Source organism: Branchiostoma lanceolatum, chromosome 14 (assembly GCF_035083965.1).
Source record: "Branchiostoma lanceolatum isolate klBraLanc5 chromosome 14, klBraLanc5.hap2, whole genome shotgun sequence".
Classification (NCBI taxonomy): Eukaryota; Metazoa; Chordata; class Leptocardii; order Amphioxiformes; family Branchiostomatidae; genus Branchiostoma; species Branchiostoma lanceolatum.
Genome location: NC_089735.1, coordinates 5,566,586 through 5,581,698, shown reverse-complemented (window position 1 = coordinate 5,581,698; position 15,113 = coordinate 5,566,586). Strand labels below are relative to the sequence as shown.

General features: G+C 42.3%; 2 protein-coding genes across 7 annotated transcripts in view; both read left to right on the top strand.

The window, feature by feature from the left end:
• LOC136448945 (peptidyl-prolyl cis-trans isomerase-like) overlaps positions 1-15,113 on the top strand; it is a 306,630-nt gene that overhangs the window by 277,845 nt on the left and 13,672 nt on the right. The gene's annotated exons all lie outside the window — the stretch shown is intronic.
• Positions 1-15,113, top strand: part of LOC136448843 (disks large homolog 5-like) — a 49,664-nt gene that overhangs the window by 28,700 nt on the left and 5,851 nt on the right. For 4 of the 6 annotated variants that reach the window (XM_066448497.1, XM_066448496.1, XM_066448501.1 and 1 more), the window contains exons 9-24: positions 680-2,660; positions 3,182-3,314; positions 3,771-3,927; positions 4,560-4,668; positions 4,974-5,007; positions 5,683-5,829; positions 7,024-7,216; positions 7,372-7,474; positions 8,408-8,453; positions 9,619-9,789; positions 10,010-10,218; positions 11,002-11,109; positions 11,690-11,731; positions 12,112-12,213; positions 13,084-13,211; positions 14,010-14,119. In XM_066448497.1, the coding sequence (XP_066304594.1) occupies positions 680-2,660; positions 3,182-3,314; positions 3,771-3,927; positions 4,560-4,668; positions 4,974-5,007; positions 5,683-5,829; positions 7,024-7,216; positions 7,372-7,474; positions 8,408-8,453; positions 9,619-9,789; positions 10,010-10,218; positions 11,002-11,109; positions 11,690-11,731; positions 12,112-12,213; positions 13,084-13,211; positions 14,010-14,119 (3,773 nt within the window). Of the gene's footprint in view, positions 1-679; positions 2,661-3,181; positions 3,315-3,770; positions 3,928-4,559; positions 4,669-4,973; positions 5,008-5,682; positions 5,830-6,677; positions 6,817-7,023; positions 7,217-7,371; positions 7,475-8,407; positions 8,454-9,618; positions 9,790-10,009; positions 10,219-11,001; positions 11,110-11,689; positions 11,732-12,111; positions 12,214-13,083; positions 13,212-14,009; positions 14,120-15,113 lie in introns of those variants that run through there. The other 2 variants (XM_066448498.1, XM_066448502.1) reach the window with 2 other exon arrangements.

Genomic DNA, 15,113 nt, shown 5'->3' with positions numbered 1-15,113 from the left:
ATACACTTGGGCGAAGTGAGGAAAGTCGTGTTAAGTGCCTTTCCCAAGCGCACAACATCGGTGGCGTCAGGGGGATTCGAACTCGGGACTTCTTGGTTCTCAGTCGAACACCCTGCCGTTACGCCACACGACCCCACACTAGTAGTAGTAGTATCCAGTCTTTGATTATGGGAAGAAATAGACAGTTGTATCCAGTCTTTGATTATTTTGCATGCTGGGAAAACTCTTCTGGGTAACGTAGGGGGAAAAGAAAATCATCATCTTCACAACATAGACTGGGCTGGAAACACGGTGCTACATGTTGTCATGGTAATGTGTTGTTTGCCTCTGCATTGCCCAGAGTTACGTGATCTGTGAAAAGATCTATTGTTGAAAGCTCTCAAAACGTCTATATATATCGAGGGAAAGTGTCTGTGAAGAGACATTTACTGGAAGGTGGATGGACGTGTATTTATAGTATAGAAATTGATATTCAGGGTTTCATTTGTGTCAGGCCCAAACAACTGAATCAGTGTGAACTGGCAGGCTTTGATATTGTGATTTGGTTATATACATTGTATTTACCAAAATCTTTTTATCAACGATTAAAATGACAAACAAGTCACTAAAATGTCAATGTAACACTGTTCAAATACAGACTGAGTTTGTGATAACTATGACTGCGATCTGCTCTTTCCAGATCAATGGTGCTTCAGTGGAGAACAAGTCTGTTACGGAGGTGAGTCGCCTTATCCAGGACAGCGGGGACAACATCGTTCTCCATGTCATGAAGAGTAGCATCTCCCAGGCTCCGTCCTTACTCAACAGCAGCTGCACCTCCAGTGGACACACCATTTCCGACAGCGAGAGGCGGGAATCCCCGCGACCCGCCTTTGAGTCGATACCCTCTGCCGAGGAGCTCAGTCCTGTGAAGAGTTCCGAGGACAGCCCGCGACCCTCCCTCGTCGCAGGCGTGAATGAGATCGACAGGAACTCGGACGTTGTGCGGGAGAGGGATGTGGTGAAGCAGGAGGTGTATCACCCCAGACAGGACTCATTCCGAGGACAGACAGACCAATATCGTCACGCCAAACAGAACTCGTTCCATTCTCTACACGAGAAACAAGAGCAGGATGCCTACCACTCCATGCATGACCTGTACCCGCCCCCACCCATGGTGCATGACGCGTCCCCTGACTCTCATCACCTCTCTCCGCCCGACAACCACCACTCGACTTCCCGTGACTCCCAGCATCCTCTGCATGAGCAGCCTCCGCCCCGACCTGAACCTCCCCGCGTTGCGATACACGATTCTCACCCTGATCCCCTCCACCCCAGCCTTCTGGACTGCCATCATGCCTCTATGCAGGAACCACAGTGCACGGATTATGACACGCCACCACCATGCCCCCCTCCCCCTCCTGAGTCTGCATTTGAAAAACCATTCCAGCCCACTCACGCACATGCTGCCACCACCAACATTCTTCCAAGTAGCATCCCTCGGGAAAAGGTCTCCAAAGTTAGCAGTGGAACCTGGCCCAAGATACGGGAGCCCACAGATTTTGCTGAGAAACAGTACGTCAACATTTACATGAGTGACAGACGGAAACTGCCTCCCAAAAGGCCAGGTATTATCGGTCACTTTTCTCCGCAGGAGTATAAGCGTGGTGGTCCACCTACGCCGCCATCAAGAAACTCCTCCGGTTCCTTTATGGCGAAATATATGCATGCTCACCAGTCGTCCGACTCCTCAAACGCAACGTTGACCCCTCCCACCAGCCCAAACACTTCTTCAGCGACCGTTTCTCCCCGCCAGACGCCGCCCCAGTCTACAGTGAAGAAAGTGCTTCCTGAAGCTATCCCCTCAGTACCAAGTAGAGACCACGTGCCAACCAGTCACTATCCCTCGGCGTCCTTCGACGGAAGTGTGGATTATTCAATTGTTTCTGTAAGAGATGATTCTGTGGAGTCATTGTCGTCAAGACAACGTCAGAGGCCAAAGTCTGCTCCCTCTCAGCGCCAAGAGCTGACGTATTACGTTGATCCTGCTGGACAGACCTTCAAAAGGACCGTTGACGTGTCCCCACAGGGGCATCCTCGCAACCTGGAAGCTGTGCTTTCCCCACGCGTTTCCCTGTCAACAAAGACAATCAACCCCAGGGTACCAACCGACATCACAAGATACTTGAACGCAAGCTCACAACAGATACCGGCTTCTGCCGCCTCCACGGCTGTCGTACGGATCCGACCGACTGTCCCTGTCTACATCGCCAGCAGCCGTCCCTCCACGGCCAGCCAGCCGAGGCACCCTCCTCCCGAGTACCAGAAACAGTACAGCTATCCCATGGACGAGCGGCGCGCCTCCCACAGTCCCGTATCACGCCGGGACTTCCACCCATCCCACGAGCCTTCTCCCAGCTACGACATCGCCATTACACACAGCAGAATCCATGGCAGACTTCCCCCCGAGAGGCACAGCTTTGAATCCTTCCATGACCCCTCGGCTGGCATCTACACGTCTCCACCTGATCACCATTCAATGGGAAGCCGGGAGTTTGCCGGCAGTAACTCCAGCACAAACACGTTTCCTGCCACCAAGGCCAGCAGGATCAGCTTCCCCTCCAACTCCAGGACCATCAGCAACACAAGATACCGGGTGTCAAAGACATCTTTAGAAACTGGTACGCTGTTTCTGTTTTCCATTCTTACTGCTTTCCAACCTAGTCACATGTCACACCTGGGCAGTGATAGTTTTTGATATGGATTTCTAAAGCCCTTCATGTTCTCCAGCTGTGCCGCTGTCAGAAATTTAATTCGGACATCAAAATTGATGTTCTTACAACGTTTTGTGTTTGAGGACACCGATTTTTTTAAACTTCTGGAGCATTTCGCATTGAAATGTGTGCTTTCTCGGATTAGTGAAATATAGAAAGAATACAACACGGTGTATTCCACATAACCCTCGGTCCAGCCCCAACATGGGTTAAGCTGACACCTCAGGTGATATTCCCACATTTCAATGCGAAATGCACCAGAAAGTTGGTATCCTCAACAGAAAAAGTTGTAAGAACATCAATTTCAATGTCCGGAAATTTCTGAAGTGGCACACCCCAAAGAATGTGAAGCATGTTAGACACCCAGATCATTCATATCGAAAGTCTATGTACTGAGTAATAAGAAGTGTTCTTGCCCCCTTTTCCAGGCACCTCGTCTGGTCGCAGCAGTCCCATCATGACCCCTCCAGCCACTCCCACAATCCCTGGGGAGCCCACCCGTGGTTCCCTCAGCTCCATCAAGGGGTCCAGTCAGAGTATCACACAAACACGCAGGAACAGGTGAGAAACAGTATCACACAAACACGCAGGAACAGGTGAGAAGCACACAGGAACAGGTGAGAAACAGTATCATACACACAGGAACAGGTGAGAAACAGTATCACACAAACACGCAGGAACAGGTGAGAAGCACACAGGAACAGGTGAGAAACAGTATCATACACACAGGAACAGGTGAGAAACAGTATCACACAAACACACAGAAACAAGCTCATCTCAGCCTGATCTCATAGTCAAATGGACTTAAAAAAGACACCCAAATGATGGTTTTTGGTGCACTTTTGTGCCCTCATTTTAATCTACAGGCAACACTTCAAAAGAATTGTGAACTGAATATGAAATCCATGTTATATTAAACCAAGGAATTGAAAAGAAACATTACATTATGTGTCAATACATGAACACCAGGTCGAGTTGTGACAGGTGTAAAACTGACTGCCATCTTTGTTTCCCAAGGTCGGACGAGCCTAGGTATGTCACCATTGAGAAGGGCTCGGAGCAGCTTGGAATCTCCATCAAGAGTGGGCCCTACGGAGGCATCTTTGTGTCAAAGGTCATGGAGGGGAGCATCGCCCAGCAGGCTGGGCTAGAATATGGAGACCGAATGCTGGAGGTGGGTTCTGTTCTGGGATGTCAGGGCATGTCATATGTTAGTAACAGTTCAATCTGGCTGCAGTCAGTATGCAGTGAGTTTAGAGTGCAAATCTTTGACATGATGGATTACATTTTAGCACATAAGGCCACAGCAGGTAAGTTTTAAGGATCACATCCTCTGCAGCCCAAAAAAAGAAAAAAGCAACATGAGCTAAAAATAAGATGCCTTATTTTTCAAAATAGAAACCATAAATGTTATAACAGTAATTGAATCAACAAAGCATTCTATCACTGCTAACAAGTGTTTTGTTCCTGTATTTTAAAGTGCACAAAGTGAGACTATAGTCACCCAGTATCACCTTTACCAACTGCACACAAGGCTACCACACTCTGGTGTCACTTCTACAACTATGCTCAAGGCTCATATTTTCAGTATTTTCTTGTCATGTTGACCATCACAGACTTTTTTAAACCAGGCAAACCCAATTCATGCGCAGATGTCATCCATAAGATATTTGCTGTGGCCTAATTCAGTAATTGTGGATAGCATTTTGCCTCCATTATTCCTTTCTTCTAAGGCAGTATCTACTGCAATAGTTTATGGAACACGAGGCAATAGATTAACACATAGAAAATGTTGTCACCCCACAGTACAATGGAATCAACTTACGTAACGCTACTGAGGAGCAGGCTGCCCTGGTCCTGAGTCAGTCAGAACCTGGGGACAAGATTACCATGCTGGTGCAGTATGACCCTAAAAGTGAGTGGTGACTGTCAACATTTTTCTGTGTTCAGCCTTTTTGTTGGTTTGTTAGCATTGGCAAAGCTGTTTATTGTCAATTTTCCAGCAAAATTATTAGCGCTAAAGTCTTATGGTATGATGAGATTCAAAGGAGAGTACAATGTACAAGTTTTCAATTACAGTATTAAAGACTGTCGTAAAACTAGAAGCCTTGTGCAAGGACCCTGTTGTAGCTCCGTTGTACACTATGATATTCATTTTACTTAAAGAAGCATTGTGTCTTGCTGCTGCTTGAATTAAAAGAAACTTTTCCCCTTTTTCAGAATATGAAGGAAAAGTTTCATCTAGCACAACCAGGTGAGGGTTTCTTCAATGCAACATGAATTTCCCCATCCATTCTTCATTCTTGTGTTGCGAATTAGGCCCTGGTCACATTTATCATACGATCAACATACAGTTACAACATGAGGGCATTCTTGGGATAGTCATGTATGTGTCCTAAAAATTCAGGTGTGGTGCTATATAAAAGGCTGGCTTAGATCCTTGTCGGCAGTTAGTTCTGTCATACCCTGCCTGAAAATCCTACAAAGAATCATAAAATGACCTACTATGAATGTGGCCGCGCTGTTAGAGGTTTTCTGATCATGAAAGCTTTCCAACAATTATGAGAAACTGCACCTTTTTGACAATTTAGACACACTTCTTTGACATGGCAGTCAGAAAGTACATACAGATACTGTACTGTGACAGCCTAGTAATGTCATTGCTCAGAAGAAACTAAATCAGGGCTATAACAGGACTCGTCCTTCCCGGGAGGGAAATTTGCATGTTGAGACAGAAAAAATGTTCGCCCGTCTGTCCCAAGAAACTGAACTTCAGGACATGAAATTGCAACGAAAACTAACAACATGAGCTCCAAAAAAATGACTGGCATTGCTGGAGACAGTTGTAAACTAAATACAAGAGTAACTACTAGATGAAACATTTTCAACATTGATCCCTTAAAGTGTTCTCTCTCTCTCTCTCTCATAGCCTCCCCTCAGCCAGTGGGCGGTCCACTCCTATTGGCACTCCTGCCAGCACCCGCACCAACTCCCCCATCCCCAGCCGGTCGCTGCAGGAGTTCCCGCAGGCCGACATGTCTGGTAGGATGACCACCCCCAGGGCCAGGAGTCTCAGGTATGCTGAATTTTTTTTTCTTTTCCTTTAGGCCACACCAATTTGATTTCTTGGTTAACGGATTTTTATTTTCCCCAAAAAAAATTTTTAGAAAAAAAAATTCATGAAAACAGAAGGCTGGGCCAGCCTTCTGTTTTCATGATTTTGTTTTTTTGATAAAATTTTCTTTTTTTGGAAAATAAAAATCGGTTAACCAAGAAATTAAATTGGCATGGCCTTATGAATCTTTAAGGTACATGTACTTTTGACTGGTTTCCATGGGATCCCTTTACATTATCATAACAAATAAGGACACAAAGCAAAGAATACTTCATCATAAACTTGATAGACATATTCATTCACAATGTTACCATTGATCATAGGAAGGGTTTTCCTTTTCAATGGGTTTCTCCTGTGTACAGGCTGACTTTTCTTGCTGTCTTTTTGAAAGGTTGATGCTCTTTAAAGTTTTCGTACTTTTTCTAGATTCAGTACTTTTTCTAGATTCAGTAACTGTTGCTGCAATGGTTGACATGGATCTGCTCAAAACTCCAAGAATGAGACTTTTCTTTCATGTTGCACACCACAATACCTCACTGGACGATTTTTCTTTTACAAGATGTTCAATTAATACATGCATAGTGAAAAAAATGGAATGTTAATGGTTCTGAAAGTAAAGTTGGTATAGTTCTTCGGCAGACAAGTAATTTTGAGGTTACTTTTGTTCGTTTTTCTGTCTACTTTTTGTTTTTTTCTGTATGATTGAAGCAAAACTGTCTCTTCTGTCTTTTTTGTATATATCTTTTATGCCTTTCTTATTGTATCCCCTGTCTCTGTTGTTTTTGTGTGCTCCCTGTCCCTGCCTGTAGCCCTCCCTCCTACAGTGTTGCACTAGAAAGGCCCCACAGCTATCCCATCAAGGAAAGGGCCTTCGCTTTCCTCAAACGAACATCGCCTGTTCAAGGAACTGGCCTCTACATCAGGCAGTTGTAAATGTCTTCCTCTTTACTTTCCTTTCCTTTGTTTTCTGTTGCTGTTTCTATATTATTTTACGAAGCAAAGAATGGCTTAGTTGGTTACAATGCTTCATTAACGCTTGTTAATGTTGTTTTTTATGTTTGACTTATCTAAGGCACAAAACTATATAGAAAAGTCTGAAAACATTTTGTGCAGCGTTGTGTCAGAAAGGTCACTCTTGCCCCCCTCCCCCTCCAGCCCTGTCATCCCAGAAGAGACAATCACAACCCCGCCCAGCGAGCCCAGGTTCGTCTTCCTCAAGAAAACTTCCCCTGACCTCGGCATCAGTCTGGTGGGTGGAAACGCGGTGGGGATCTTCGTGTCAGAGGTCAAGCCCAACAGCCCGGCTAGCGGGCCGTCTGGGCTCTTCCCAGCTGACCAAGTCCTCGAGGTAGGCTGCACAAAATCTGTTTTTCAAAATTAAACGTAGAAGTGAGGCACTTCAAGAACATGCGTTATGATTTTGAAAGATCTCGAAACTCTATTTGTAGATGGTATCTATTTTGTACCTCAAACATTTGGGAACTACCTTTATTTTCCCCACAGTTTAATGGCGTAAACTTGCGCCAGGCGACTGCTGAGCAGGCCACCATGGAACTGATGAAGCCTGCAGAAAAGGTGACCATCCTGGCACAGTACAACCTTGCAAGTAAGTATCCCACACAGACTTCATTGTCCAATCTTCCTACATATTTCACCATAAAGCGAGGAGTACATGTGAAAATGGTGGTTCATGGTTCCATTTGTAGCGAAATGCATTGTTGGTGATATGTCAAAGGTGAAGCCCCAGAGACATAAAAGATTACACCTGTACATTGTTATGCAAATCAACCGACCGAGTATGGACAGGTGTTAAGCATGGTCCAGACAAGGAAGAATTGTACCATCTGTGTCTTCATCTGTAGAGCCAATATGACCAAGCTTCTGCATAACACACTAGCTGATTACCCACTTTGTAATTTGTGGTATGTCATGCCTGGGCCTGATACGGATGTTCCGGACCGTGTAATAACTATCCGTATCACATAGGGTTCTAGAGTTGTATCACACAGGCTTCCATAGAATATTTCGAATCCATTTCGAGCGCGCCTGTTGCGCCGCCGTCAAAAATTCGAATACCAGATTCGGAGGTTGGAATCAATGTTGTTACAATTTTTTGGTCGAGGACACAAAACTCCCTCAACTTCTGGCGCATTCTGCATTGAAATGTGTGTTTTCTCGGGTGGGTATGACATAAATAAAATGCAACACAGTGTATTCCGCATCACCCTCGGTCCCAGCCCTCCCGTGGGTCGGATCGCCCTCCGGCCTACGGGTGATCCTACCCGCGGTCTGGCTAGTACCTCGGGGGATACAGAATACCCTGTGTTGTATTCTATATGTATATGCATAGTTAGAACCATGAACCTTCTTATTGCTGCATTGGCACCATTGCCCCCTGTGCTAGCTATAGATGGAAATTTAAAATCACAGAAGGCAAAAATTTCCCATAAGAAGTGAGTAGCTACTTAGGTTCATGAATGATGAATCTGATATGTTGATCTGTTGCTGCAGTATACCTTACCAGTACTTTTAATTTCAGAATTCAAGAAGATAAAGAACTTGCCAGGAGACGCATTCTATATCAGGTATGGTGTTTAGTAGAGTCCATTCCAAGTCACCGCAAGGGTCATTATTGTCATAATTTACAACTCTTTTTAATTCTTTGTAATTATTTGTCTAAGAGATTTCATACTTTGGAAATATTGTGAATGTCATTTCAACTTTATAATCATTTGCCCGGTTGTGTAAAACTTTGGAAATATTAATGGTGTGGAATATGATATTTCTAATAGTTTCTAAATAATGGTTACAGCATTCTACCATTTTCTATCATTTTTTACAATTATTTGTAACTGGGTCAGTGGGCTGTGAGGAAAGCAATTCACACATCTTTGTGAATTATGCTTGGGCACCATGCATAGATGGCTTGCACAAAGGACCTAACAGTGTCCAGCAGTGACATCTAAAAATACACAGAGGCAGACAATAGGGCTCGATTAGCACCTACTTTTATGGGGGCAATTACCCTAATCCACTACTTGTAAACATTGCTCTATTTTTCGAATTTTAGAAGAATCACATAGATGTTTGCAAATTATTATAAATAAAGATTTTTGTGTACAGTCTGTTTCAAAATATTTCTAAAACATCTTATTGGATTCAAATAAATTCAAATTTTCAGATTAAATCTTTTTGAAAAATTAAGAATTTTGGTGACTTAGATATTCTTTTATTCAAATCAATTCAAACTAATTACAAATATCATTTAAAAACCTGTGTGGTGACTTGGAATGGACTCTAACATCCTATTAGGTTTGAAATTTTCCCCCGTTTTATGGTAATACTGTACATAATGAATGATCAGGGCTGATAATTTGTTTAAATTTAGGTGCACAGATCAAACCTTTGGGTACACAACATAAAATAAAGTAGCATTTCAACAAAATCTACCTTCAACCTTACTACATTTCTTTAGAGCTTGAAATTTGAATGTAAAATTCTATAGCTCACTTCGAAAATTTTCACAAGTAATTCAAGAAAGGATTTATGTCTCTGGAATGTGAAGAATATGCTATATACATGTACCTTTAGGTACAAAACGCTACATGCATGTAGGTGCACTAATGCACCCTCAGTCAAATATTAGGTATACAGCTCCAATTTTAGGTACAAAAAAGTGCATATCTACAGTATTTCAAACCCTGATGATAGATTCAAAGTGTGACCTTTTTGCTTGCCTTTCATCTGCAGAGTCTTGTTTGACCGTCTAGCTGAGAACGACGGAGAGCTGACCATGCGCAAGGATGACATTCTTTTTGTGGAGAACACCATGCCCCAGGGCATGATGGGACTATGGAAAGCATGGGCCATCGATGAAGAGGGTAACAAGATAGAATGTGGGCTGATCCCCAGCAAGACTGCGTAAGGAAATTTTACATCATCTTTGTTATTGTGTTTTTTCAATTTTATTTTGGTTGGGTAGAAATCCTGACAAACTTGCCTATTTTTAATGTGGACAGAAGCAATAAAGTGCAAGTGACCAATAAAACTGATGTTCTTGCCAGTGCCTGCAGAATATGACTGCTCAGAGGAAATATGTAAGAGCCAGTGCCACGTTTTAAGAAGTTATCTTATCTTACAGCCTGGAGCAAGAGCTTGCTCGCAAGAAGAGCATGTCAGAGATTGCTGGAGAAGAGGAACTGAAGAGTGCGTCTGCACGCCGCAACTCCGCCACGGCTCGCCGCAGTTTCTTCCGCCGGAAGAAGCACCAGAGGAACAACTCGAAGGATAGCAGGGAGCTGGGGTCGCTGTCGGACTCCGTCAGCAGCGAATCGATCCCAATCCAAGAAGGTCAGTACCTCCGCTGATAACCTGTGCTTTGTACACTTTTACTTCAAAGGCCGTGTAGTTTATTCCTCCTTCCTTCCCTGTTCTGTAATGTTTACTTTCTTCTGTACTAAAGCTGTTACAGTAACCACTCTTGAATACACTTTCCTCATAACTGCTTTAACTCCCTTGATCATGCTTTATTCCTATTTTAACACCAGTATGATGCTCTTACTTCAACTCTCTATGTTCCTGTGGTCTTTTTTGATTTCATCTTTCTGTTAGATTCAGATCTAGTCCTCCAGCTGTGTTACTAAGACTTTGCAGTAAAGGCACTTCAGGGCTCGATATACCCACCTGCAGCCTGCAATTTGCTGTTGAGTTGAAGTCACAGAGAAAAATGTATAGAGAACTTGTAATTTGGCGAGCCAAAAGAATACTGGCTCAGTATGATGAACAAGAGCTATCTAGCATTAAAAAATCATGACCGTAGCATGTCCAGAACACGAGATATCAAAACCGTGAGTTCTGCTGCAGTACTGTAGAAAGCCACCAGGAGGCCTTTTATTAAACTTGAGCTTCGTTTTCCTGACCCCTATCCACATACCAAATATCATAAAGATCCATCCACAGCTTCTTGAGTTGTACTGTCCACAAACAGAGGCAGACAAACGTAATAACATAAAGAAACCCAAAATAAGGTACATGTATGTTGAGCCCTGTACATTTCTTGTGTTTCTCACCAAAAGTTCACACCTGTCCTGTATTCTGTCTGTCTCTGTTCCTAAGACTCACCTTCTCTTTCAGCCTACGGAAGTCCTTCTCATGAAAGCCTTCCTTGCAAATGGCTCAGGAGCATTCTGGGTAGTCGTGGGGACATTCCCTCGGCATCCCTGGTTACTGATGAAGACTCCTGTAAGTCTGCCTCTGCCTCACATGGGACAAGCTGACAAAATCTTGTAGGGCAGGAACAGAGTTCCAAAGTCTGAATACAAAGTCATACAGATGAATATGTTTTAGTTAAGATTTTGTAGCTGTTCATTTAGAGGTTTATTTACAGTCAAACCTGTGCAAGTGAGCACTTCTACATTCGGACCACCTGGCTAATGAGACCACTTTTTGGTGGTCCCTTAGATAATTTTTCCCATTGACACAAGCTTTAAGAATCCTGTCTATAGTGACCACCTGTCCAAATAGGCCAGATTTTATAGGTTCCCTGAGTGGTCTTAATGGGCAGGTTTGGCTATATTCTGTGATGGGACTTTAATAGATTAGAGAAGACTGGCCATACATGAAGTTATCATGAAAATAGTGTTACTCAAAATGGTGAGCCCTGTTTTCAACTACTTGCTGTGTTTTAAAAATGCCTTTAAGAATAGTAAGTATTTCCATGAAAAATGAACCTTTTGGTCTATAGTAGCAACAGTTTTGGAGTACATTGTGTGTTTTATTTTGCTACAGATTGTAAGTAACCTTCTTTGCCTTTTATACACAGATGGAAGCCTTGCATCATACCAGAGAGTAGAGAGGCTTGACTGTAAGTCCTGTATCCTTCATTATGCACTGATGTCAACATTTGTCCTGTTAAAAATTTCCAACTGTGATGTGCGACAACATTTGGATACGTAATATCACATCTGATGGCAACTATATACAAGATTATTGGCACACAGCTCCTTATAACTCTGACAACAATATCTTTAGTATAATCTACATCCTAGTTAAACTGGGTGTTTTCAGTCACTTTCAAAAGGTAGTGGATGCTGCCTGAAATGTCTGGCCGTAAACAAAGTCTCTCCAGTTGTTTCTTTGATGAAGGTTAGACATAGATCATTTGGCGTATCCAGTTGTTTGAATGACTTTTGTAGTGGGAATATTGTGGGATATCTGACACATATTGTTCACTTCTCAACGCAGATCATGTGCCGCGGCCTTTGGTCCTACTGGGCCCCGTATGGGAGGCTGTGGCAGACAAGCTGGTACTGGACAACACGGACAGGTTCACCAAGTGTGTGCCAGGTATGTATGAATGGTTTATTATTGTCGTCCCATGACACAACATACAAAGGCAGCCTATTGGCTGAACTGAAGTATGTCTTACAATCAGTCTAAAAGCAAACAGATATACATACAATAAAACATCATCTATCTTGATTAACAAGACTCAATTTAAAATATATACTTACTAAGTGCTTATCTGTAGTGCTTTATTATTGAGAAGGTCATCCAGGTACGGTAGTGTAGTCTTCCTATATCTACCGGTTCTACATTTGAATTGCGTTAACTGGTATTTAGACCTAAGGTTCTTGCCATGGAGACTCACACGGTTTGGAGGCAACCAATTAGTGAACATCGTGGAGCTTAACAAGGAGGTAGCAAACTTAGCACATAGTTCGTGTCGTCTGTTGCATTGAGATGGCAGTGACAATTGATTCAGTGTATGCACAACTCTTTCACTCCCTCAGCCTTCCATCCCTCCTTTTTTCCTGCCACCTCTTTCCTTCGTCTATTTGGGCTGAGGTTTTAAAAGAAGATAATTACAGCTACTTTAAGTCACTTTAGTTACAAGAATATTCTTCAAACAGTGACTTAAACAGAAAGGTAGCGAGATACGCACCTCCAAATTGTACAAGACGTACAGAAGACGTCGAAAATTTGGAGGTGCGTATCTTTCTACCTTTCTTTTTAAGTCACTGTTTCAAGAATATTCTTGTAACTGCTAGTTTACGTGACTGATGAATCTCTTCAACGATACTTTAGGTCAGTTATGAGAACAGAACCATACTGCAGATCTTTTAGGATAAGAACTTGAATGTAGACTGATGGTTGTTAAGGAATGTCTGCTAATGATTGGACATACATTTAAACACTGTTTCCTCTCAATCACAGAGGTCATGAAAGTATCGCCCCAGTCCATGGAGAAGGGTCTAACCGACAACATCTTTGTGGACTTCCGGCGCCGTGGCAGCTCCTTTGAATGCACTACAGCTGCAGCAGTGAAGGAGATCTGCGAAAGGGTCAGTTTGACGAGATGACGTTTCAAACATGCTCACTGCGTCGTTCTGTTAAGATTACATTTACCGATGCAGTATTTCCTTTGAAGATCACTAGGTGGCGCAGATGTACAAAGCAAAAAAAAACAACTTGAGATACATAACGTCTTTAACTGCCATTTTGCATTGTGCTGGATGAACATTTTTTTAGCTGACAACCCTGTGAAAACTAAGCTAATCAAATTTATAACATAGCATTGTTTTGCAGAGCTTTTTGAAAAGGAGCTTAAAGGGTCAGGAAATTTTTATAGAAACAAAAGTAGGCCAGTGTATTTTAGGATTTGTCATAATTAAAAAAGTCATGTACATGTTCTTAGTTATATTTTTTGTCATTCAAGAGTTCAACCAAAGCTCTCATGCATGCAGAGCTAATGGTTTGAATATAAAAAGCTGTCATGGTAGGATTTACATTCTAATTAGTCTGGGAACTGGCTTAACCTTCAACAAGTCCTTGACCCTGTCTGAGACATGTCTCAAAAAGCTTCTCCATATATTGTTCTTGTTTCTTTCACTGTAACTTTATGTTCACTGTTTTCACGGTCACCTTTGTACCATGAACTTATCATCACCGTGAAAAAAACAACAGTTGTTATTATCTATGATTCATTCACACATCCGTTCTGTAAATTACTTGCCGCCGCCGTGAAGTTAAAGTTCAGTGAAAACGTCTATTTTCCTTACATCATGAAATTTTGCTACCGTGAAGATAAAGTGAATTACAGTATTCATATAATCTAACGGTATGATCTTCTTTGCCCACAGAGTCGTCACTCTATCCTAGACATAGACATACTGGCCATCGAGCGGCTGCACCGCCTCCAGCTATATCCCATAGTACTCTTCATGAAGTGGAAGGGTGCCAAGCAGATAAGGTAACAGGCCTTATAACATGTCAAATTGTGCTTGTACGTTGTCAGTACGAATTATGCACGCTTCTTGTTCATAAAAGTAATGTTTTTTTTTCTTTGCTCTCAGATTTTTGCAGAAAATGAATGGAGTGAACTGTCAAAATGAAAATAAACTAAAAAAAAGCCATCTCTTATAGACCACCACTCTTGCACTGTATTGCATCGCTTTAGTATTGAGACATTTTTGTGTCTTTTGAGGAGAGCAAAGTTATTTTCTTGTGGAAAGGAGTGTTATGCTTACCTTAATGAATAATGTATGTTGCTTCCAAATATCAGCACCCATTTGATTGAATATTGCACAATGATGTATGGGTGTGATGCTACTGACTTGATACTGATAGCCTGAAGAGTGATAAATAATGCATTATCAGTAGGGCTTGAAGTTTATAATTCAGTAGGAGAACTTGACTTTATTGCATCCCTCAGGCCATGATCTAGCCGTGGATTGGGCCCCACAGTGTGTTTCAGAGGGACCCTATAGCTGCCTTTACATAGTTGATATCCACCTTACTCTCAGTCACACTCACAGTTCAAAATTTCATTGTGCTTGAACATACATTTTGTCATAAAAAAGTTAATGAATGTTTAGTGTTTTTTTGTCAGTAGAATATATTGATTACTTCAGTACATGCGTGTAGAAACGTAATGATAGAAATGTGAATATTTGTAGCTGTCAACAAAAAAATAATTGCAATAGCCTGCAATTTTCTGCTGGTTTGCTGCTTCTAGATGCAGATATCATTTTGTTTTAAACCCCACCAGACCTTCCTATGGGATATCTAATATGGGATATATGGAATATATCCTATGGATGAATAATTAGCCAGGAGAATCAGTTTGTGCATTGGTATCATTTCCCCTTGGAATTGAAACCCTACGGTGGCCAAACTCAAAACCCAAGCAAATTATACTCCAGTAGTTAGTCTGGTAGAGACAAATTGTGTTTCTCTCCTTTTTG